The sequence below is a fragment of the Coregonus lavaretus genome (genome assembly GCF_964263955.1).
Source record: "Coregonus lavaretus genome assembly, chromosome: 28".
NCBI classification, from domain to species: Eukaryota; Metazoa; Chordata; class Actinopteri; order Salmoniformes; family Salmonidae; genus Coregonus; species Coregonus lavaretus.
The window spans coordinates 22,488,032-22,513,796 of NC_140015.1; the positions used below are offsets into that span (position 1 = coordinate 22,488,032).

At 44.4% G+C, this 25,765-nt stretch overlaps 1 protein-coding gene across 2 annotated transcripts in view; it reads left to right on the top strand.

Moving 5' to 3' along the window:
• Positions 1–4,247: 4,247 nt before the first annotated feature.
• Positions 4,248–25,765, top strand: part of LOC311104418 (transmembrane protein 104-like) — a 77,289-nt gene continuing 55,771 nt past the window's right edge. Inside the window, exons 1-8 of one of the 2 annotated variants that reach the window (XM_084146248.1) lie at positions 4,248–4,463; positions 4,995–5,067; positions 10,178–10,299; positions 11,136–11,217; positions 12,412–12,505; positions 14,166–14,249; positions 20,125–20,224; positions 21,818–21,914. In XM_084146248.1, the coding sequence (XP_084002374.1) occupies positions 5,023–5,067; positions 10,178–10,299; positions 11,136–11,217; positions 12,412–12,505; positions 14,166–14,249; positions 20,125–20,224; positions 21,818–21,914 (624 nt within the window). In that variant the 5' untranslated portion in view covers positions 4,248–4,463; positions 4,995–5,022. The remainder of the gene's footprint in view (positions 4,464–4,994; positions 5,068–10,177; positions 10,300–11,135; positions 11,218–12,411; positions 12,506–14,165; positions 14,250–20,124; positions 20,225–21,817; positions 21,915–25,765) is intronic. The other variant, XM_084146249.1, reaches the window with a different exon arrangement.

The following is a 25,765-nucleotide window of genomic DNA, read 5'->3' on the forward strand; positions in this document are numbered from 1 at the left end:
AGTCTTAAAGATTTATTGGATAAAGCGTTACTTTAAGGACCCAAACAGCTTTTGGTTTACAATACCAAATCTTATTTTCGATACATTTGGTGGTTTAAGTTTCCTTTTGCAGTGTCCTTATGTAGTTGAAAAACATCCTGTAAACTGGCTGATTTATACGAACAAATGCTTAATTATTGGTCCCTTCTATGCAAACATAATTTTCCCCTTCATAAGTATGTTATATGGAATAGTATTGTCATAAAATATAAAAACAAGTCACTGTTTTTATAACATTTGTTCAGAAAGGACATTTTACTTGTTGGCCAGCTGCTCAACTCAGATGGACATCTGTATACATACAATTACTTTTTAAGAATATATCAGCTCCCTGTCTCACCAAAGGAATATGAAATGGTGTGTAAAGCAATACCAGATGGATTTAGTCAGTCTGGGACAGAATCACTTCGGCATTTGTTTTCCAATGTGTGTATGTGACTGTGTTCTGGGTGGATCTTCGGCTGGACTTGGGTAAAATAATTGGTCGGAACATCCATCTGCAAGTGATGTTCTTTTTGCTTTTGATAGTCCAAGATTCTCCACTAAAAGTATGTGATGAATTTGATTATAATTCTTGCTAAATATTACATCCATAAAATGTATTTTTTTAAAGTAAAAAAACATCCTGTTCAATATTTTTAAAGGTAGATTCAAATAATTACTTTACCACATTGAATACTATGCTCTGTAAGATTAATAAGGTAATGAAATCAATTGATATTCTTAAGCTTTTCACATTTATTTGTCTGTAAAAACCCTCTATTTGTTTCTGTTTTTGTGTTTATCTGTTTGTTTGTGATGTTTTGTGTTACCATTTTTAAGTAGGATGTATAGATTTTTGTAACACATTTGAATTTGTATCCTTGAAAATGTATGGAATTTCAATAAAATTATAATAATAATAAATAAATAAGTCACTTCGGTATGGAAGTGCCATTTTACTTGTTGGCCAGCTGCTCAACTCAGATGGACATCTGTATACAAAATAGAGCATTGCAGTAGTCCTTTTTGCAAAAAGAACATCACATATTCCATTGCAAAAATCAGAAATTTTCTGTCCAAAAATGATGCAGAAAAATTAATCCATGCATTTGTTACTTCTAGGTTAGACTACTGCAATGCTCTATTTTCCGGCTACCCGGATAAAGCACTAAATAAACTTCAGTTAGTGCTAAATACGGCTGCTAGAATCCTGACTAGAACCAAGAAATTTGATCATATTACTCCAGTGCTAGCTTCCCTACACTGGCTTCCTGTTAAGGCAAGGGCTGATTTCAAGGTTTTACTGTTAACCTATAAAGCGTTACATGGGCTTGCTCCTACCTATCTTTCCGAGTTGGTCCTGCCGTACATACCAATACGTACGCTACGGTCACAAGACGCAGGCCTCCTAATTGTCCCTAGAATTTCTAAGCAAACAGCGGGAGGCAGGGCTTTCTCCTATAGATCTCCATTTTTATGGAACAGTCTGCCTACCCATGTGAGAGACGCAGACTCGGTCTCAACCTTTAAGTCTTTACTGAAGACTTATCTCTTCAGTAGGTCATATGATTGAGTGTAGTCTGGCCCAGGAGTGTGAAGGTGAACGGAAAGGCTGGAGCAACGAACAGCCCTTGCTGTCTCTGCCAGGCCGGTTCCCCTCTCCACTGGGGTTCTCTGCCTCTAACCCTGTTGCAGGGGCTGAGTCACTGGCTTGCTGGTGCTCTTTCATGCCGTCCCTGGGAGGGGTGCGTCACTTGAGTGGGTTGAGTTACTGACGTGATCTTCCTGTCTGGGTTGGCGCCCCCCCCTTGGTTTGTGCTGTGGTGGAGACCTCTGTGGGCTATACTCGGCCTTGTCTCAGGATTGTAAGTTGGTGGTTGGGGATATCCCTCTAGTGGTGCGGGGGCTGTGCTTTGGCGGAGTGGGTGGGGTTATATCCTTCCTGTTTGGCCCTGTCCGGGGGTTTCTTCGGATGGGGCCACAGTGTCTCCGGACCGCTCCTGTCTCAGCCTCCAGTATTTATGCTGCAGTAGTTTATGTGTCGGGGGGCTGGGGTTAGTTGGTTATACCTGGAGTACTTCTCCTGTCTTATCCAGTGTCCTGTGTGAATTTAAGTATGCTCTCTCTAATTCTCTCGTTCTCTCTTTCTCTCTGAGAACCTGAGCCCTAGGACCATACGTCAGGACTACCGGGCATGATGACACCTTGCTGTCCCCAGTCCGCCTGGCCTTGCTGCTATTCCAGTTTCAACTGTTCTGCCTGCGGCTACGAAACCCCTACCTGTCCCAGACCTGCTGTTTTCAACTCTTAATGATCGGCTATGAAAAGCCAACTGAGAGACCTGAGCCCTAGGACCATACGTCGGGACTACCGGCCGTGGTGACTCCTTGCTGTCCCCAGTCCGCCTGGCCTTGCTGCTATTCCAGTTTCAACTGTTCTGCCTGCGGTTATGGAACCCCTACCTGTCCCAGACCTGCTGTTTTCAACTCTTAATGATCGGCTATGAAAAGCCAACTGAGATTTATTCCTGATTATTATTTGACCATGCTTGTCACTTATGAACATTTTTGAACATCTTGGCATGGTTCTGTTATAATCTCCACCCGGCACAGCCAGAAGAGGACTGGCCACCCCTCATAGCCTGGTTCCTCTCTAGGTTTCTTCCTAGGTTTTCGCCTTTCTAGGGAGTTTTTCCTAGCCACCGTGCTTCTACACCTGCATTACTAGCTGTTTGGGGTTTTAGGCTGGGTTTCTGTACAGCACTTCGAGATATTAGCTGATGTAAGAAGGGCTATATAAAATAAAATTGATTGAAAATTGATTGATGTAAATAATATTTCAACAGAGTTTCTAAACCCAGAAGCGCAACATCGCGAGACTTCCAGGAACGCTTGCGAAACAGAGGTTTGAGGTTTGAAAAGTCAATGAGAGAAGTGAAAAATGCTTCTTAGTTGTTAATTTTCTCGAAATCTAAAGGCACAACGTAGATTCGAGCCAATGTCTTAAGTAGCTGAACTTGTTATTACTACAACCTCGTGAGAGTAACAAACTGACACGTTTTCATTTTCGTCAAAAACAACTTTATATACAAGGTTATATATGCCTTGCACATGCGCAGTTCGGCGCAAGACGACCGTTAGACCCGATTACGTGTTTCTACGCATGATCGTAGTTTACCAACTTCGCCATGACATCGCCTACAAGTGTGATCGGGAATTTCAGTTTTAGCCTATCTTCATACTGTACTGTCTTTGGTGTTTCCCATTATAAGAACGGGATATCTTTGACCAGGATCTGATGCTTCCTGTATGACCAGAGAGGAAGCTTAGAGGCCCAACTCGGCGGAAAATCAGTCTCCCTCCAGCAGGAGGCGTTTTTTCGTTGTTTCGCCCACCAATGAGAGTGTCGAATTTGGTCAACAAAATAATTAATGGATTAGTTGTGTAATGCTTAAGTTGTTACCAGTGTACTGATATAAGTAGGACACATGACATCCCGGCAACGTTGAGAAAAAACACCTTATATAGGAGTTGTCTCGAGATGGCTATGCGTATTCATGACATGACGAGTCTAGTTTATGCAGCATTCAAAACAACGGAAAAATACGAGGTCAAATCATGACGATTTTCAGGTCGGAGCTCTAGAAAGAGGTTCGAATTCAAAGTTGGATGACCGTTCAAATCGATTTTTCCCAGTCGGAGCTCGTTTTTTCCCCGAATTGCCAGTTGTTTGAACGCACTGAAGTCGGAGATTTACGAGTTCCCAGTTGTTTTGAACGCGACAATTGCATATCTCTCCATTGAATACATGCGTTTGACGTCAACTACCGTCATCAAATATTAAAATTTGGATTACAATCATTAGATGTGTCCACCAATCCAAAGAAAATAGTCCGCTAGGGCGGAGAGACATGTATCTTGTCAATATATCCTAAATCTTTGATATGACTCACCGTGGCGGTCAGAGTTCAGACTTTTTTTCGTCTCGTGACCTACTAGATACTAGTTAAAGTCATAAACCCTTAAAATTGTTATTTAAAAACTGTGATTTTAACCCTAACCACAATGCTAACCTCAAATTAAGACCAAAAACACATTTTTGTTTTCATTAATTTTAACGATATATTCATTACGCAAATTCAGTTGCAAAACATGTATTTATCGGAAGCCAACGAAACGGGAGGGACCTAACTTAATTTGTCCAATAGAAACTCTTGTTTTGCAACTGTTTGGCTATTGATTACACCCCTGGTGTGCACACAGTCATTGGGTGTGCATGAGATAGAAGAATGCAAATATAAAGTTATTGGCCGAGCCATATTTATTTTCTGCATGAGTTAGCTATGAATCGCATTGACATGCCATTCGCTGTCCCGTTGGCTTGAAATTTAGCTAGCTAGCTTTCTGGTTTAATTACACTGAAAAGGATTCACTGAAACGCAGGTGCGTGTTGTTTACATCTTACTTTGACTTTGTTAATACTGTTACAAATGCTTGAAAACTATTTTTAGAGATAAACTTAGCTAGATAACCAGCTCAACGCTCTTACTAAATCTAGCTACAGTACACATTCTCCTACTAGCTACAGTAACGTTAACGTAACACTCGAGAATGTGTCTAGACAGAGCTAGCTACTTACTGCTGTAGCTCAGTTAGGGCAGGTTGTTTAGCTAGCTAACGCTAGCTAACTTGCTAGCGTAGTTAACGTTATCTAGTGAGTGCAATAAATTGATGCCACATAGCAGCAGATATAATGGCCTTAGCCAACTACTCAAGACAATGCATCACTAGTGTGATGGCATGGAAGAGTTATCAGTGCCAGCTAGCTAGCTAACTATCTGCTTTCTCACAAGGTGTTCTGCAGTCACCTAGATTTGTATAAAAGTGGTATCTATGAAAGTGAAACATTGTGATTGGTAGGACACAGTTTTGTGAACAACTTCATTTAGGATGAGCCATTACTGTATCTTCCAGGTTGTGATCTCCAGTATTGGTGACCATCATGGCAGGAGGCATCACAGAGACAGGGGAGCTCTACTCCCCATATGTGAGTATCTGTATCAGACTTCGCAGTGACATGCTCATTCTCCCTACTGTTTCATGTCAGGTATTTGGTGTGCTTAATTTTTTATTTTACAATATTATTTCCCTCCAGAAAATGTCACTCCATACACAAATTTATACATACAAACAACAAGTTCCAGACACACACAAACAATGACTACATCTAATCTGCCCAGACCCGCATGCTCACACCCTCATCCCTAGTGCCTGTATTATTGTTTGCCATAGTGCCTGAAATTGTATCAATTTGTTTTTCTCGGTTGCCCATGCTATTTCAATATTTCAAGAATAAATCATTAGATTTTTCAATTGTGTTAATGATGGCGGATTGATTTGATTTCCACGTTTTTAGAGAAAGTTTTGAGTGATGAGAAGAGAATTGTCCAGCCCATTGGGTATCTCACTACACCCCCATATACCATGTCTTGAAATATGTAGTAAGTTTACATTGTAATACTTCTGACAGTCAACTTTCTATCTCCGCCCACAACTTCCAGACTTTATATAATTCCCAGAAAGCATGGATTAATGAGTCATTATTAGTTTTACACTTAAGACATGACTCTGCCAATGTGCTGTAGAATTTGTGAATTTAGTCTCTTGTATAATACATTCTATACATTAGTTTATATTGGATTAAGCGTAATTGTCCGTTAACTGTAATGTCATTAGTTATGCTCCAACCTTCTCTCCATCTTGTACCAACATCAGTTATTTTTTATATGTCTGGGTTCCAATAGTTTTTTTCTAAGAGATTGTCAGTTAGATATGGTCTATGCCAGGTTTTATATCTTCCCTATCATATCAACATCCTTTTCTTACTCAAATAAGATTCCCTCAAGGTTGCTCTGATGTCCAAAACATTTCAAATCGAAATTTCGTGATGTAACTTTTAAGTGTGCTGTACATTCTGAAGAGAGGTTGACCAAGGTAGAATGGATAGCATCTGCTGCAAAATGATCTAGGCTAAATTAGTTCAAGTAACCTGCATGAGTCCAAAGTCCACACAATATGTGACAAAACTATTTAAAATAGTGATGTGCACCTACTCTCGTATAGATTACATTTTTATCCGTAAAATGTTCATACATTTTGCCACTTGTACAATCGGACCCATAGCACTTTCAGATCATGCCTTTGTCCGCCTCCGCTTTGACCTCTGTAAAAACATCCCCAGGTCAAAGAGCTGTAAATTCAACACCTCCATGCTATCAAATGAAGCGTTCCATACATTGGTCAATACATGGATAGACAACTACACACAAGACAACAGACTCTCCTGTTTCTCTGGCCACAATGTGAGACGGTGCCAAAGCCACCCTAAGAGGTCATCTGATTGCATATGTTTCCTCTAAGAAAAAAGCAACGGAAGCACACAGGTTAGAGCTTGAGAAGGAGCTGGAAGTACATAAACAATCCCCAGACAGCGCCTCCTGGAGTCAACTTAAAGCAGCCAAAGCCAAACTAAACTTGGACTATACTCGAGAGAGAAGAAAAAAAGTAGTTTTCTTTACCTAACAGAAATATCATGAGTATAGCAATAGGCCTAGCAGATAGCTTGCATACCAATTTAAAAAAGAGCAGTCAGAGCGTACAATCATGGCCATCCGAACAGAAGATGACGAGGTCACATATGATCCAAATAAGATAAATGTAACTTTTCATCATTTTGATTGCAAATTATATGCTTCTGAGAGAGAACATGCAGATGCAGAACTCCATTACTTCCTAGACTATCAGAGACCGACCAAGAAGATCTTTCACTCCCGAGGAGGTCTTAGAGGCAATTATCTCCATGCCACCTAACAAATCCCCAGGCCCAGACGGATTTCCCAGAGTTCTACGAAGCTTTTTGGCCACAGCTTAACTCTATTTTCATGCCAATGCTGGATAATTTTTTTGAAAACTGAGCTCTCCCAGACTATGTACACAGCCCGCATTACAGTGTTGCTCAAAGAAGACAAGGATCTTATCTCCTGCTCGTCCTTCCGGCCCATAAGCTTGTTGGACTTCGACTACAAAATAATTACCAAATTGCTTGACGAGACTGAACACTCTTCTTCCCAAATAATAAAAGCGGACCAAACTGGATTTATTAGAGACGGGTACTCTTCTGATAACATTCGCTGTCTTTTTGATATTATAGATCAAGTAAATGCACAGAAGACCCCGTCCTGCTGGCTTCACTGGATGCTGAGAAAGCGTTCGACAGGATGGAGTGGAGCTTTCTGTTCTCAGTCTTAAAAAAGTTCAATATGGGCCCAAACTTTATTAAATGGATTAAGTCCCTATATTCTCATCCAAATGCCATGGTGTCTACTATTGGTCTGAACTCTAAGAGATTCTATTTGGGATGTGGTACAAGACAAGGATGCTCGCTGTCCCTTCTGCTCTACTTGTTGGGGGCGGAGCCTTTGGCGGAGTTGATAAGGAGCAATCCAAGTATTATGGGTGTTTCCGCAGGCGGCCTTCAGCACAAGATTTCGCTCTATGCGGATGATGTCTTGCTCTACATATCCAACCCTGAGAAATCCCTCCCTTCCATTTTAGACTCAATTGCTCAGTACGACAAGTTTTCAGGATATAAAATCAATTTTAATAAACCCATTGTTTGCCCTCTCAATCTTACACTCATGAAGACACTATGCCCGTTCCAATGGAAGACACAGGGTTTCAATACCTTGGGATCTTTGTAACACCAGATCTGAATTGCCTTTTCAAGGAAAACTATCTCCCACTCCTGGATCGAATCAAGAATGACCTCCGAACCTGGATCTCCCTCCCAATTAGCTTAGTCAGAAGAATCAATGTTATCCGTATGAACATCCTCCCTAGATTGAACTATTTATTTCAGATGCTTCCATGCTCCCAGTTTATTTTTTCAAAACAACCAACCAAAGCATCACCAAATTTATATGTGGCAATAACAAACCTAAGATCAAGTTCTCCACTCTATCCAAACCTGAATCTAAGGGTGGACTTGCCCTTCCCTGCCTTCAATTGTACTACTGGTCTGCCCAAATCAGCAACATGCTAACATGGATCACAAACAGACAAGACTCAACGTGGTTTCAGATAGAGGCCCAATCCTGTGGTTCATTGCCCCTAAGCGCAGTTCTATTCATTAATGACTTTAGTGAAGTGGGCAACATACCCAAAACCTTTGATTTACAACACCCTACTAGCATGGAAGGACTGCAAGAAGTACCTTGGCATTTCCTCCCAGATATGCTCTCACTCGCCTATAGTATGCAACCCAGACTTGCCAAAGGCCCTGAGTGATGCCAACTTTCATCTTTGGCATACTCTAGGGATCAGGACCTTTTCATACCTGTTTCATGAGAACGCAACTACACTGAAATCCTTTCAAGAGCTCTGCAGTGAATTCAATGTGCTAACCTTTTTTTTTTTTTTTATCTTGAAATTAGACATGTAATTTCCTCATTCACTTCCAAGGGGAGGTTTAGAGCTCAGCTCAATGAAGTTGAGATCCTTCTTGCTACAGCACAATTCATCAAAAGCGAAATCTCCAATATCTATAGACTCCTATCTGAGAATGTGGGTTCCTCCTTTACTCCTTAGAAAATAATCTGGGAAAAGGACCTCTGATTATCAGTGATGAGTTATGGGTGGAGATCTTCGACAGGGTATGCTGCTCCTCTACTAATATAAAAATGAAAGAATTACAAATGTTTGTACAAATTGTATTACACCCCAGTGAGACGCCATAGAATCAATACAGACATTTCTCCAGATTGTAAAAGATGTACCTCTGAAAGTGGAATTTATATGCATGTATTTTGGAGTTGTAGAGAGATCGCCAAAATCAGGTAATCTATACATACTGCTGCACAGAAAATATTAGATGTCCAGTTTGATATGACCCTGTGTCTCTATCTTCTTAATGTTCAGCAGGACTTTGTTCTTTGCTAGACAATGTATTCTCAATGTACAATGTATTCTCCTTCTGTGGGTTTCTAATTCCTCCCTACATTTTAAAATGTGGATTGACCAGATTGTTGACTTTCTTCCTCTTGAAAAGCTCACTTATGACCTCCGCAAGAGACATCCCAGGTTTGATAGACTCTGGTCTCCACTACTCAACTGTATTTCAAACTGGACAGAGTGAATGGGGTGATTTAAGGAAGTGTGTGTGTGTGTGTGTGTATACATAATGTGTAAGGTGCTGTAAAGCTAATTCTTTGCATGTTGTCTCAGCTAATGCTGGAAATAGCTAACACGATCACAGATAGTGCTGCTGCAAATTTGTTTCTTTTATATTTTATTCTATAATTTATGTCTGCCACATCTGTGAATGTAGAATGTGTTTTGTTTGTTGATTTGAAAAACAAGAACTTAATAAAACTTTAAATGATAAAATAGTGATGTGATGTAGAACAGACATTTTACGGGGAGCACGTACGCTGGTTACTCATCTAGTCAGGACACTGAAAAGAGGAAGTAGGAATGCTTAGGCACTCAAAAAGGCTACCGCTATGGTGAACGTTGATGACCCAACCCAAGCAATAAATTCTGCTTAGCAAAGCTTTATTGTGAGGCCTGTCTAGGTATGTCACAAGTTTCTGCAGTGACTGATATCAGCATGGCTGTGTCCGCTTCTGCTGGTTTAGGCTAGTTGTCTTGTGGTTAAAGTGCCCTTTCTAGATGAAAATATTAATGCTCTGAAGGAATGGATAGGGATAAGGGCTTTTTAGTGAGCGGACCTTCTGTTCACTGGTCTATCTGTATGTCACGGTGTCCACCGTACATCTTTACTGCTACATGGGCCAGGGACTGTAATAGTCCACAGCTGAGGACAGTGTTTGAATAAGATAAAGATAATGTCTTCAGTTGAGCAGTGCGTTGCAACTTGGCAATGTTAGGTCAGCATGTTTTTCATTACACCCGTGCTAAACTGTCCCATGATTTCCAGGGTTCAAACTTCACTCCCTTGACCAGAGTGTGGTGTTATGTTAAGTGAAGGGGAGGAACAGGAGCTTCCAGACGTACTGGCCTCTTGTGGACCCCCAAGACAACGACACCCTCTAATCGAGCACTCCCTTGGTCTTACTTCTTGTTCTGTGTCTTTGCAGGTGGGCTTGGTGTACATGTTTAATCTGATCGTGGGCACGGGGGCACTGACGATGCCCAAGGCCTTTGCCCAAGCAGGTTGGGCGGTCAGCCTGGTGCTCATCTCCTTCCTGGCGTTTATGAGGCGAGTTCCTCATTGGCTCACTGCCTTTCCATTCATTTCCACAACTGTTGCCTTACGTCCACTTCCCCAGCTCTCACTTTAGTTTAAGCACACCGTAGCGCAAGAGTAATTTACCATATTTAATCCTTATCGTCCACACCTAAGGTCCTCCCAGCCACCTAAGTGGAGAGTTATTGCCCTCCCTATCAAATGGGATGCCACCGCTGAGGCGTGTCAGTAATCTAGCAGGGAACAATCAGAGCAGGATGAGTTGCAGATGAGTTGATGCAGTGTGTCAGGCAGCAGGAGGCAGTTTATGATGCAGGATGTGTTTCATTCAGGTAGTGTATGGTGAGAGAGGGGAGTCCGTGGACACATGGAGGGATGCAGATCAGTGGCTAGGACATGAGCTTTGTGATGCGGATTTAAACATGCTCTGTGCCTTTAACAGTTTCATGTTTTTTAATTGCTTTGTTTTTAGATGGTTGAGATCCTATTTTATCACCAAGGATAGTGTGCAGTTAGGCAAGGTCACAGACTACAACAAATGCAACACAGTGATATTCTAAGACAGTTGTTGAAAATAAAATAAAATAGCCATTTAGCAGACGCTTTTATCCAAAGCGACTTACAGTCATGTGTGCATACATTTTTACGTATGGGTGGTCCCGGGGATCAAACCCACTACCCTGGCGTTACAAGCGCCATGCTCTACCAAGTGAGCTACAGAGGACCATACACTTGTACATTTTCCAAAAAATGTTATGCTCAGTATGGAATATGTTTAGACTCTACAGGGCTAGTTTCTGTCATCATATCTGTGATCTGAATATATTTTTCTGTCTGATTTTCATCAGTTACATGACCACTACGTTTGTGATCGAGGCCATGGCAGCGGCCAACGCTCAGCTGCGCTGGAAGAGGAGGGAGCAGGAAGAGGTGAGTTAGCAGATATAAAGAACCAACAGGAGGAAGAGTGATAGTCGACACTCATACATACTGTCTTTTCCAGTGATCCCCACCCATCAAGTGAAGGCCAGATTCTTTAGAGGACACTACCCCTTCAACCTCAACACCTTACAGGAAGAATAACCTCAAGGCGCTCAATAGAGCATTAAAGAATAATATGGGGAAAGGAGCGCTTGCCACTACCACAAATGTGTCTTCTACTAACTCACTTAGTGTCCTCTACTAACTCACTGGGGGGACAATTTAGTTTTTAATCATTGTTACTCTAGTCATTTTAAATACTAAGTGAAACGTCATCTCGTGCAGAGATTGATGCAACTGGTGGAGTTCATTTTCTTTTTTGCAGAAAAGCGGCAAGTCATTTTGCCTAATGCCCAAGGTTTCCACTGGAGGAGTTATGAGCAATGAGTCTGGCTTTGACAGAGCCCCAAACCCCATGGCCTTGATTCATAGCTCACTTAGCCTTCCTCCAACATTTCCTCCCACATAATGGGAAGAAGGGAGGCACATAGTGGGAATGTTTACCCTTGAACATTCTTTATTTCTCTCCGCTCTAACAAAGCACATATTCAGCCGTTTCTTTACTGGGCAATATTTTCTGAGAAAGTCCCATAAAAGTGTATTAGTTTGAAATGGGGTGGATTGTGCATCTCTCGGATGTGTCAGGGAGAAATAGGATAGATCTGCTCTTTTGACTCAGCCATGGCCACATCTGTCACTTTGATGTTAGATGCTTTGTTTCTGTTGCTGGCATATCCTCTTCCAGTGAGCCACCCACTTCTTAGTCTCCCCCACAAGAGCAGCTGTAGCTGCTCTTGTTAATTCAACTGATAATGACATCCTCAATGTCGGTTGTAATTTAGCATTAATTAATATAAATCTGTAGTGAATTTGGTAGATGAAGAGTTATGGGAGGGCGTCAGATAGGCGCTCATATCTATTGTATATGAGAGGGAAAGCTCCCTCATCCTCCCCAGCATATCCCAGCTGTTCCAGACAATTTCCAGATGCTGCTCCCCTCCACTTCGCATGTACAGCAAATAAAACACGGTGTTAATAGGTTGTAAACTGACTTGTTGGCACTGAGCAATAGGACTTGTAGATTAGGAGTGAAGTCAGTGTTGGGTGGAGGCAGGCTGCTTATCCTCTTTCGATCATCTTCAGGTCCAAGACAGCGACTCCACCTCTGATTATTCGGATGATGATGTTCTCGTCCGGGGACGATCAGAGCCAGAGACGAGGCCCATTTTGTCAGTCCGTGAGTATAGTGTTCCACTCATCCCTCCTAAAGACAGATGCACCCTACTAAGGACGTGTTAAAAATGTGTTGAAAATAAGGTACACTACGTGGTCAAAAGTATGTGGACACCTGCTCGTCGAACATCTCATTCCAAAATCATGGGCATTAATATGGAGTTGGTCCCTCCTTTACTGCTATAACAGCCTCCACTCTTCTGGGAAGGTTTTGCACTAGATCAGGGTTCTTCAATTCCGGTCCTGGAGGGCCAAAACACCTCTGTTTTTCATCCTCTCCTTCTAATCAGGGGCTAATTAACTAATAGAAATAAAAAACAGAAGTGTTTCGGCCCTCCAGGACCGGAATTGAAGAACCCTGCACTAGATGTTGGAACATTGCTGCGGGGACTTGCTGCCATTCAGCCACAAGCATTAGTGAGGTCGGGCACGGATGTTGGGCGATTAGGCCTGACTCGCAGTCATTCCAATTAATCTCAAAGGTGTTCGATGGTGGTGAGGTCAGGGCTCTGTGCAGGCCAGTCAAGTTCTTCCACACCGATCTCGACAAACCATTTCTGTTTGGACCTCGCTTTGTGTACGGGGGCATTGTCATGCTGAAACAGGAAAGGGCCTTCCCCAAACTGTTGCCACAAAGTTGGAAGCGCAGAATCGTCTAGAATTTCATTGTATGCTGTAGTGTCAATATATGCCTTCACTGGAACTAAGGGGCCTAGCCCAAATCATGAAAAACAGCCCCAGACCATTATTTCTCCTGGCACTATGCATTTGAGCAGGTAGCATTCTCCTGGCATCCGCCAAACCCAGATTCGTCCGTCGGACTGCCAGATGGTGAAGCGTGATTCATCACTCCAGAGAATGCGTTTCTACTGCTCCAGAGTCCAATGTCGGCGAGCTTTACACCACTCCAGCCGGTGCATGGTGATGTTTGGCTGCTCGACCATGGAAACCCATTTCATGAAGCTCCTGACGAATAGTTATTGTGCTGACGTTGCTTCCAGAGGCAGTTTGTAACTCGGTAGTGAGTGTTACAACCGAGGACAGACGATTTTTACACGCTACATGCTTCAGCACTCGGCGGTCCCGTTCTGTGATCTTGTTTGACCTACCACTCCACGGCTGAGTCGTTGTTGCTCCTAGACGTTTCCACTTCACAATTACAGCACTTACAGTTGACCGGGCAGCTCTAGAAGGGCAGAAATTTGACGAACTGACTTGTTGGAAAGGTGGCATCCTATGACAGTGCCACGTTGAGAATGGCCCGTACTGAGCTCTTCAGTACGGGCCGTTCTACTGCCAATGTTTGTCAATGGTGATTGCATGGCTGTGTGCTCGATTCTATACACCTGTTAGCAACGAGTGTGGCTGAAATAGCAGAATCCACTCATTTTGAAGGGGTGTCCACATACTTCTGGCCATGTCGTGTATCTGTGAAAACATTGAGTCTTGTGGAGGATTCGTAATTCTACCTTTCGTGTCCCTGCTTTTTGAAGGTCTCAATTCTTAAACATATGCTGATGATGACATGATCAGATCAATCATAAATTGTATGTATCCTCCATATGTCATTGGTTAATGGCAATGTTTTATAGAAGGAATGACATCAGAATCACTCCGATTGGAATGACTCACCACTGCGTTCTCATGTCTATGCATTATCACAGAGCGAACAGGAGGACACGTTGATCACTTCGACATTGTGGAGAGGGTTGAGATGGGTCAAATGGCCTCCATGTTCTTCAACAAAGGTAAAAGCCCATCCTCATTCAGTACTTTGAGTGAGAGGATATGATGAACCCACACTCCATTATTGAATTAAGTGCTGCTGATACCACTGTGTGCAGGGTATGGTAAAACCTGTCCCCCTTGTGTAACAACTATGGAGGAGTCTTGAAGGTTGTGTGGGAGAATTTGGGGACAGTTTCTCAACCTTTAAATGGGAATCTTTTTTTGTTTATTTTAAATTGTATTAACCCATTCATTGTTAGATTCCAAAAGTGAGGCTGTTAGCTCTCTAATGGGGTGTAATTGTATGCTGAGTGTACAAAACAATAGAAACACCTTCCTAATAATGAGTTGCACCCACTTTTGCTCTACAAGGTGCCGAAAGCGTTCCACAGGGATGCTGGCCCATGTTGACTCCAATGTCTCATTCCATCTCATCCCACAGATGCTCAATTGGATTGAGATCTGGTGACTGGGTAGGCCACTGCAGTAAGCTGAATTCACTGTCATGTTCGTGGAACCATTCCTGGACAATCCTAGTCTTGTGCCATTGGGTATTATCCTGATCAATTTGCAGCTGGATACACTGCTGCCATGAAGGTATGCACCTGATTGGCAATAATGTTCAGATATCCTGTGTCATTCAAATGTTGCTTCATTTTTATCAAGGGGCCCAATGTGTGCCATGAAAACACAACCCACACCATTACACTACCACCACCAGCCTGCAATGTTGACACGCGGCATGATGGATGCATGTACTCGTGTTTTTCTCCGTTCCCTAGTCCTCCCATCAGCAAGAACCGGGGTTCTTCAGACCAGACAATGTTTTTGCAGTATCCAGTGTTTTTGTTCCTTAGCCCAATACAACCGCAGTTTCTAGTTTTTTGCTGAAAGAAGTGGAACTCTGTAAGGTTGTCGGCTGCCATACCCCATTCGTGTCAAGGTACGACGAGTTGTGCATTCTTTTATGGGTCTTTGGGCACCAATGTTGTACTGGACTGTCAGTTGACTAGCTGTAGCCCATCTGTTGCTCTGCACAATTTGTGTCAGCCTCCTCTGTCCTCTTTCATCAATGACCCGTTTTCGACCACTTGCCTGTTGTTGGCTGGATGTCCTTTGGGTGGTGGACCGTGCTTGATACACACGGGCAACTGTTGAGCGTGAAAAACCCAGAAGCATTGCAGTTCTTGATACAAACCGGTGCGCCTGGCACCTACTACCATACCCCGTTCAAAGGCACTTAAATATTTTGTCTTGCCCATTCACCCTCTGAATGGCACATATACACAATCCATGTCTCAATTGTCTCAAGGCTTAAAAATCCTTCTTTAACTTTAACATCTACACTGGTTGAAGTGGATTGAACAGGTGACATCAATAAGGGATCATAGCTTTCACCTGGTCAGTCTATGTCATGGAAACAGCAGGTGTTCCTAATATTTGGTACACTCAGTGTATATGGCTAAATTGCCTTTGGTTGAATTTCCCAGGCCATCACACTGCTGCTGTTTTAATCTCCCCAGCTGTGTGTGTGTGTGGGCCTCTAGCAAGCTGCACCATGTTAAAGCCTCAGCAGCCTGAGTGATGAGCTAATTGAAAGCAGAATCATGTTCACCTTGAACCAGAAACAGAACAACCTTGCTGCTTTACATTTCTCACCTACGTCAGAGTAGACACTCCTCGCTGTGCTGGGCCCGCTCACTGCCCCCCCTCCACCTCCCCACCCTCTCCTCCTCTGCTGGCAGGCCGGCCTGTTTCTCAAGTAGTATTAACCAGGGAGGTGACTCAACAGTCTGCAGCATACGTACCTGCAGCGCCAATACTTCAACAGCATCGCTTTTGTCATCTGAGGAAAAAAAGACCAGAAAAAGGTCAAACCGTTCTGCTCCGCTCCATTGTGTGCAGATCTCTTCCTGTGTTGTGATCCGGCTCTGGCCACTAGGTGGTGCACTTGGCACACTCACACACACAAAATGATGCACTGACTCACACAAAGCCAGGCAGGCATGCAACATGCTGTTAGAGAAGCAGCGTGTTGTTCCCTTGTGGAACACTCCGGCTGCAGTCTCTTCTTCCCTGTGTCTCTCGGCTCCGTTGCTCAATTAAAGTTGTGTTAAAATACTCTTTGGTGATGACCTCGCCCTGTGTGTGTGGTGTGTTGTCCTCGACTGCAGGTGAGGGTGAGGCGCCACGAGGAAGTATCGATCGTTGGCAGAGATAAGAGTCCCCCCTATCTCTCTGTGTGATGTGGGAGTGCTGCCCAGTGACTGTAATCAGAAATGAATTAGATGGGTACTGGGCCCAGCGCGCATGAGAGAGGAGTGAGAGATGCAGCTCTTTGTCTCAGCTTAATGGCGCTCCAGCATAATGGAAGTCTTGTTTGTCTCTTTTCCCAGATCAGTTTATATGAACTCTTCTTTGTGTAATTACTGCTGGGAGGTAATATAAGGTTAGTGGTGTGACTGATCAGGGAGTTTTACTGGTGAGGTAAAGCTGTCAGATATTAAAACAAAATCTATTTTGATGTTTTTTTCTTCAGGGATTGGATAGTGGAGTCCAACAGTGATGAATGTGTTGTTGGGGTTAATGGGCCAGTGTGGTGGTGTGAGTGCAGGTCAGGGTTGAGGCCAGTTTGGTTGTGTGAGTCAAGGGCTGAGGCCTGCGGTGGGGAAGGGCAGCTCACAGAGCCAATCAGCTGGCCACTTGAATCCTGACTGCCTCGGGATGGTTCTGGTTAATGATGGGACTGTTCGACCGCGCTGGGCATCACTGGCAGGAAAGGCACTTTTTCACATGCTGCACAGATGCACACAGCCTTTCCACAACACTATGGAGAGCTGTGTTCACAGTTTAAGATTCCCCTCAGACACACCAGGGCTGTAATTTTCTTTATTTTCCCTGAGACACACCAGGGCTGTAATTTTCTTTATTTTGGTGATGCCAGTTGATTTTTGAAAACGTGTTAGCTCTACTCCTACAACAAGTGGCTCAGTCCATTCAGCGTGGATGTGTGGGGAATACTTTTTTCAATGTTTTTTTTCTTCTCCTTCCCACTTCATGTAATTAAAAAAGCGTCTCTCCTGGCGGTTCAAGAAGCACTATGAAAGGGCATTCGACTTCCTCCTGAGCTAAAATGATCATCGCAGCAGCAGCGGCAGCAGAGTAAGCTTGGAATAAGGCCATGGGTATCGGCCCTGCTGGAACTGACAGGAATTTTGATGGGGGCTGGTTTATCAGCGCCGCAGCGAGGAGAGAGAGTGCAGTGTTACTGTAACCTTCCCCGTCCACGATTTGCAAGTTGATTAGAAGACGACTTTGGCTAATATCAAGGGGGACGAACAACAGAGGCTGGTCCGTGTGCTCCTGCACCCATCTCAGCCCATCGTCCCTCTAGGTATGGATGATGTGCAAACAGAGGGAGAAGGTACAGGCTCTTTAACATGCACCACCCTATACCCTTGACTTATAGAGACCATGGAGAGGAATACTAATCCAGTCTCCTTTATTACAGACCCCAGCTTTAATGAGTACCAAACACAGATGCATACATTTTTAATACTTGAATTACTTTTCTTAAATGTCATACTTGTACGCTATACAAGGGGCACTGACAAAAGGAAAATGGGGAGCAGCGCTGCCACTAAGAAGATAAATGGACATGTTTATGTCAGCCCCCACCACCCCAATTACATAAGCATTAACTAAAATAGTTTTCATGTCTCTTTTGTATATGAACATAAAGGATGTACTTTCCTTTTCAGAGGGCCTGCTGCTATTACTGCTCAACTCTATGATTACCCAGATCCAGATCAATATCCCAAGTTTTAGCCCAAAGAGTACATCTCACTCAATAAAAGCCCAATTTGGGTTTCAGAATCACACCTAAGGAAAGTAATTTCTGTTGCATCCAACAAACCGCCTTTAGCTCTCTGCTTCTAGCAGTCACATTCCTGCCTGATTAAGCTCCATGATAGCAGAGCGGAGCCCAATACAGCTGTGGCTTCCAGCATGGTTGGCATTCAACAAAATAGCTGTGGATGTTAGAAGGAAGCAACTTCCTAACATCCCCTCCTTCCGCCAGCTAGAGAGGCTATCAGGGCATCTGTCAGTCTGCAACAGTGGGGTGATGGATAGTGACATGCCGCTGGGGGACTGACTGGAGCTTCTAGGTGAAGAGCCATTTGCAGCAGCAGTGTGTGAGCCTGTGGCTGTGGGTAATGGGGAGGTATTAGTGACAGAGCCTGGCAGGGCAGCATCCTCTTGGTCATGCTGGGTCCTCAACCAGCTATCGCTCACTGACGGGCAGCACAGGCAGCCCTGATTCCCCCTATCTGAGGCAAAAGCTCTAACAGGCTTGCTTTGCTTTCCATAGGGCCAGATGGAGACATGCAGGAATGGTAGAGAGTAGTGTACAGTGCGCTAACCTCTGTGAAAGTGGGGTTGCGTGGGAGAGGAGGTGGAAATGTTTGAAGTGAAAATGGAATGTGTTGAATTGATGCAGAGAGAATGTGTTGAATTGATGCAGAGAGAATCAAGCACCCCCCCCCCCCCCCCCCCCAACACACACACACTCAGACAACTTTCTGTTAAATTAGAGGCTATGATATTACTTACCAACCTGTGAGTTATACTTTCATACTGTAATCAGTGTGCAGATCAACACAGATAGGTCCAGTATAGTGTAATCACACACACACACTGGCGTCTTCTTGAGTTATCAGTGTTTATTTTCCCCAGCCTGTGTTTTATGACCTGCATCAGATGGCCATGATGGCCCTGGAAGAGAATAAACACAACCTGGCTACCAAAGTGCCCTTTGGTTCCCTCTCCCACAGTACTTTAGCTAGCTAGGAAAATGTTTGCTGTCATCGCCCTTTCCCACAGAATTTACCTGCTGTTAGACTCCCCATCTAACTCCTACATGGCTGCAGCAACTTACTGTAGCAACTGTAATGTAGCTTCATATCATAATGTAGTCTACTGTAAGTGTCCATCCAACCCTGCCATAAAACAGGTGATAACTGTTTACAACTACGTGCTGGAGTCTGGACCTGGGCTTATCCAGCTAGTCCTCTTCAATATCCCTCTTCTAGTTTCTCTCAGCTCGGCTGTGTGATGGGCAGCAGAAGTTTGCCACTCACCTCTTTACTCTCAGATCAGATGAATCAATTTAGCCCTGTAAAACTATAAACCCCTCACTTTTTATTTATTTTTAATGGACTCCATACTCTAATTTCCCTGTCAGTATGAATTGGTAATGAATTGGTTGCCAGGGCCAGTAGGACGCAGGAGCCTCCCACATGAGAACTCCAGTGTATGATGGATGCCTGGCACAACATGGCTAACGGTCTCCCGTTGTTGAAAGCTCTCAATCTCCGCTCAGTGCGCCAGCTTGGATGGGCCAGTAGAGTGAGCCGGAAGTGTGTGTGGGGGGTGGGGGGTGGGGGGTGGGGGGGGGGGGGGGTGTAACGAGGACAATTTTCATCATGAAGTGATTTGTTTCTTAATTAGTGTGATTAATATTCTTCCGGAGGAGCGGAGAAATGTGCTGCTGCAGTTGTGGCTGCCATCCCGGAGGGAGAAGCGGGGGATGGAGGGAGGAGTGGAGGTGTAGAGACGGAGGAGATTGCCTCTGATGGAGACTGCACGTTTAGCTGTTGAAGTTTGACACCAGTTGCATTGACCATATATCACAATCAGGCATCTGACGGCTGTTAAAGATGAGGAATGTGTTAGCTAAGCTATCCCTGCATGTGGGGAGGCAGATTCTCTCAGAGATATGATGAATTGATAACACAATCATATACACTATAAATATATAATTTAAATGTATGATGTTTATGTATAGATCCAGGTATAATCTTCTAATCTTACCCCTTTGGTTTTGTCTTTCAGTTGGTGTCAACATGTTCTACATCTGCATGGTAGTCTACCTGTATGGAGACCTGGCTATCTATGCTGCTGCTGTACCCATATCACTAATGGAAGTAGCCTGGTAAGACCGGCCAGCCAGCCCGCTGCTGATTCATTCCTATTCATTACATTCATGGATTTCTTATTTGGGGGTATTATTTCAAGCAACGTTATGACTACTGTGGGAGCAGCTCGCTCTCCTAAGTACTTGGAGCATTTACTTTTGGCAGGACAAAGCATATCCCTCTCAGTTCCATTTTTGTCCCTGCACTTTGGCTGTTCCTCACCTTCTGTCTCAGTAAAACTTTCTGATAAGGGGGCCTTTTGCCTTCCTGACCTCCCACCAGTGCTCTTGGCATTTGTTTTTTGTTGACTGGCTCCCAGACAGGTTTTTATTACAAGTCCCCTCCACTGGCCCGGTGGGCTGGGTGAACATCACATATTCCATATTGTTCCAGTCTCAGACAGTATGACTTAGCCTGCAGATCTAAGGGAGGCTCTTCTCTAGAGAAGCTATTGTCCTGGTGAGACCACCATAGCCGTCAGGATCACAATTCAATTCGGTGTAGCTTTATGAAAGAAAGATTATTAACTTTCTCATGGTGTACCAAAAAGTACAATTTCAACCAAAGACCCCAGCCCAAAAAACTAAAGTGCTCTCCCATTTTGTCCGAATGACTTTACAGACTTTTTAAGGGTTCAGTGAGCTCTGGGAGTGCCATATAGGGGTATCTTATGAACATAATGTGGTGAGGATGAGATCCTTAAACATTTATAGAGATACTTAGCTTTTAAAGGTGAAGGTGAGTGAATACATTTCAATGCAATATTACAATTTAACCACTTACCACAGAGGAAGTTCTGTTGAAATACCACCCTAATAGCATAAAAACATATGTTTATGTCACTCTCTGACTCAACGTGGTCGAAAAGCCTGTTGGTAACTTTCTAGCTAAAATGTGAGGAGGAACAGACACTTGAAAAGGAATGACAATATGGCACAGACCGGAGCTGAAAGGGTTTTGTGATTGCCTCAGAATGATAATGTGTCATTTTCTACCAGGAAGACCGGATCATCACTTCAACTCATTAAACTATTGTGCAGTGATATAACTTTTACTAATGCTTTTCTTACTGATAATCTAACAGCTTAGAGACAGTAGCAACTGACCTCACTGATAATCTAACCGCTCAGAGGCAGTAGCAACTGACCTCACTGATAATCTAACCGCTCAGAGGCAGTAGCAACTGACCTCACTGATAATCTAACCGCTCAGAGGCAGTAGCAACTGACCTCACTGATAATCTAACCGCTCAGAGGCAGTAGCAACTGACCTCGCTGATAATCTAACCGCTCAGAGGCAGTAGCAACTGACCTCACTGATAATCTAACCGCTCAGAGGCAGTAGCAACTGACCTCACTGATAATCTAACCACTCAGAGGCAGTAGCAACTGACCTCACTGATAATCTAACCGCTCAGAGGCAGTAGCAACTGACAAGTCTGCAAAGTTTGAGTAATTCTGCCCTGTCATGTTGAATCTTTTATCATTGGTTCATGTTATTTTGCAGTATGATAAACTAGTCTTTCCTGTCATATGTCATTCTTGGACTGATTTGATCTGATCAAGAAGGGATCTGTAATGATCACCAGTCTGTGTCTGTTCTCTCTGTAGTGGTAACCATTCATGCAGTGCTGGCAGTGTGAAATACAACGACACTGACTTGTGCTGGGGCCCTGTCACCAGGAAAGACGCCTACAAGGTGTTTCTGGTGAGTACATACTGCACCCCTGTTCCTCACCCCTGTCCCTCTACCCCCGTCCCAAAGGCCCCTGGAGGACTCATGGTGTACCACACCTCTCTCTGTCAGCAGCCCCTGCCATCGTGACTGAGTCCCAATGTGCCAACCCCTGTCTGCGTTAGTGTCAGCCTCAGCCCAGAGAGTCCCTTCCCGCTCGGTCTCCCTCTCACGCTTCCCCTGACGCCTCCCCTCGCGCAGCCCAGAGCAAGTGTGTGTGCCCTTGAAGTCTTAAGAATGTGAAACTCCTGCGATTTCCACTTTTGCTTTAACTTTGCCGGCCGACAGTGATCGATGTGCTGATCTCCTCCTGTGTTATTTCCTTTTATTTACAGTGTGAGAGGTTTTAAAGGGGAAGGGACATTTCACCTCTGTTCAAGTCACGCCCTGGCTCTGGGGACTCTAGTATGTTGAGCCAGGGTGTGAGTTTTCATTTGTTTTTCGTTCTAGTTTTGTAGTTCTATGTTGGCCAGTGTGGTTCTCAATCAGAGGCAACGTGTATCAGCTGTTGCTTGTTGTCTCTGATTGGGAACCATACTTAAGCAGCCAGTTTTCCCACAGTGTTTGTGGGATCTTGTTCCTGTGTAGGTTTGTGTTTTGCACCTTTGGACGTCACGTATCGATTTGTTGTTTTGTTCGTGTAATCATTATTTAATAAATATGTTCACCATCCACGCTGCGCCTTGGTCCTCTGTATCCGACGATCGTGACAGAAGATCCCACCAACACTGGACCAAGCAGCGTGTCCAGGAGCCAGCGTCAGAGGTATCGCTAAAGGACATCAACCTCGACTGGGCCTGGCCCACGGGGAGGAGAGACCCCCAGAACATTTTTAGGGGGGGGCTCACGCCGTGGACGACGGGGCAGCAGGAGGCTGCGATAGAGCGGTCCAGCGGGTTTGCAGAGGAGGCCGCCAGGTTAAGGGGGCCACTGGTCACAGAGGAGAGGGAAAGTGTAGAGGCACGGCGAGAGGTACTGGGGTGTGTTACCAGTCCGGTCCGGCCCGTTCCTGATCCCTGCGTAGGGCCAGTGGTGTGTGTCCCCAGTACGGTCCGGCCTGTTCCTGTTCCTCGCATCGAGCCTGTGGTGCGCGTCGTCAGCCCGGCCCGGCCTGTTCCTGCTCCACGCACCAAGCCTATGGTGCGCATCGTCAGCCCGGCCCGGCCTGTTCCTGCTCCACGCACCAAGCCTATGGTGCGCATCGTCAGCCAGGTTCGGCCTGTTCCTGCTCCCCACACCAAGCCAGTGGTGTGCGTCGTCAGTCCGGCACAGCCCGTGCCTGTTCCACCGGTGCCTGGTCCGGCACCGGTCAGCTGCTCCACGCCGGAGCTAGAGCAATCCGCTCCACCGGTGTTCAGTCCAGCTCCAGCCAGCAGGGTCAGACCGGACCAGGGGTACTTTGGGGGGTTGGAGAGGGAGTGGGAATCATGCCCGGAGCCGGATCCGCCGCCAAGGCGGAGTGCCCACCCGGTCCCTCCCCTGTGGTGTTTGGTTGGCGCGGCCGGAGTCCGCGCCTTTGGGGGGGGGGGGGGGGGGGTACTGTCACGCCCTGGCTCTGGGGACTCTAGTATGTTGAGCCAGGGTGTGAGTTTTCATTTGTTTTTCGTTCTAGTTTTGTAGTTCTATGTTGGCCAGTGTGGTTCTCAATCAGAGGCAACGTGTATCAGCTGTTGCTTGTTGTCTCTGATTGGGAACCATACTTAAGCAGCCAGTTTTCCCACAGTGTTTGTGGGATCTTGTTCCTGTGTAGGTTTGTGTTTTGCACCTTTGGACGTCACGTATCGATTTGTTGTTTTGTTCGTGTAATCATTATTTAATAAATATGTTCACCTTCCACGCTGCGCCTTGGTCCTCTGTATCCGACGATCGTGACAGTTCATTTATCTAACTCATTGCTTCTTATTACAGTAGATGTTGAGATGATGTCTGCTTGGTAATATGTTTTAAAAAATCGACCATAATCTGACAAAGTCAACTGTTCTCTGGTGTTTCTTGAAGAAGTTGTCTCCTGTTATTAGTTTTCGTCTCTTCTGCTTACAGGCATTTGGACTTCTAGGGGCTTAGTTGTATTTTTCTCCCAATTTTCTTCTCCACGAACCCTTATTAGATTTCTTCCCGTGGTGGACTCCTCCTTAAATAAAGAATTGGCCTTTGATAAAACATTCATCAGCTTCTGTTAGCAGACAGGGAGTGGAGTGTCTTCCTGCTCCTCAGCCCCTGTTTGTCTTTGACGTGCCAGGGTAAAACGCTCTGGCCCCTTAGCCACTGCCCACCACTCCCCATGGTCACTTTAAATAATTGATTGACTATTCCTTTTAAGCCCAGCTACTCTCCATACACCGCTCTGTCCTGCCCAATGGAATAACCTCTCCTCTGCCTGCTTGGTATGCCCTCTGACACGTCCCTGCCCCACCCCAAAGACCAAGGTGCCCTTCGTCCTTATGATGGGTCTATCTAGGCACAATGTCCTCAGCATCTAGAGTCTTTGCCATCTGGAGTCATTATGCAGCCCAGTATTTTCCTTTTCTTTAGAACATCCATATCATTTCACTGGAAGGCTTCAAGCTCCAAGCTAAGTGATCTGCTTTATCACTACTGCCAGTCTCTTTTTGAACTGAGTGAGTCAGAGGGTGCTTTAGTATTGACTCCTATTATAATATGCTTAATCAGACTTTGGAAAACATTGTAACAGTTGTTAGAAAGGCTGACAATAAGGCATTGGGAAATGCTTAATTATTTTGTTTTGGTTTAGCTAAAGAATTGCGTTCATCCACCTCTGGCCTGCACCTCTGGGCTGCTGGCTCCCCTATCTCTGCGGAAGCATAGTTCCCGCTCAGCCCAGTCAAAACTGTTCGCTGCTCTGGCACCCCAATGGTGGAACAAGCTCCCTCACGACGCCAGGACAGCGGAGTCACTCACCACCTTCCGGAGACATTTGAAACCCCACCTCTTTAAGGAATACCTGGGATAGGATAAAGTAATCCTTCTGCCCCCCCCCCCCCCCCAAAAAACAAAAAAACAAAAACAAACAAAAAACATTGTAAAGTGGTTATCCCACTGGCTATAAGGTGAATGCACCTATTTGTAAGTCGCTCTGGATAAGAGCGTCTGCTAAATGATGTAAATGTAATGTAAATGAATTCAAATGAGCCTATTCATATATTATGCCATTCCATTCTTTGAGTGTTTGAAAAAGGCATTACAAAAAGCAAACCATAATTAGAATTATTAATTACTTTTTTGTTTCGGTTATGCAATTAGTTTGACTTAGCTTTGATCCTCTAAGAGGGTGGAGGCATTAGCAATCACATTGCGTTCAATATGTTATGTTAGCATTAGTTGCTGCTCAGTTGTTGCATACCAATGGAATTGCTCAAAGCTAGTCTTTGAACTATGTTCAGGAGGTTCTCTGTGTTTCAGTGGTCATTACATTCTATCTGTTAATGGCCATTCTCTCCTGTCCTCATCAACCACATTTCTCTCCTCACGATCACGTCTTCTCAACCTCAAAATCAAGTAGTCTCTCCTGGCAACAGATTGTCAGCTAATCCTCCATTTGTACCTTGACTCTGCATTTATAGCTCCCAGTTCAATAGGTGTCATTGATAAGGGGCTCTAATCCCATGCTATGGTATGATCTGTTTCCCCTAAGGGATTTTACTGTGGTAACTGCTCTGTGTACCTTACTTAATAATCTTAAATAATCAATAGTGTGTGGAATATGTATGTTGTGGTTTTGTGCTAAGCACTAATGTAACATATAATTCCTCAGTTGGGTGCATATCCAGGCTCTGTCGCAGCCGGCCGCGACCGGGAGACTCATG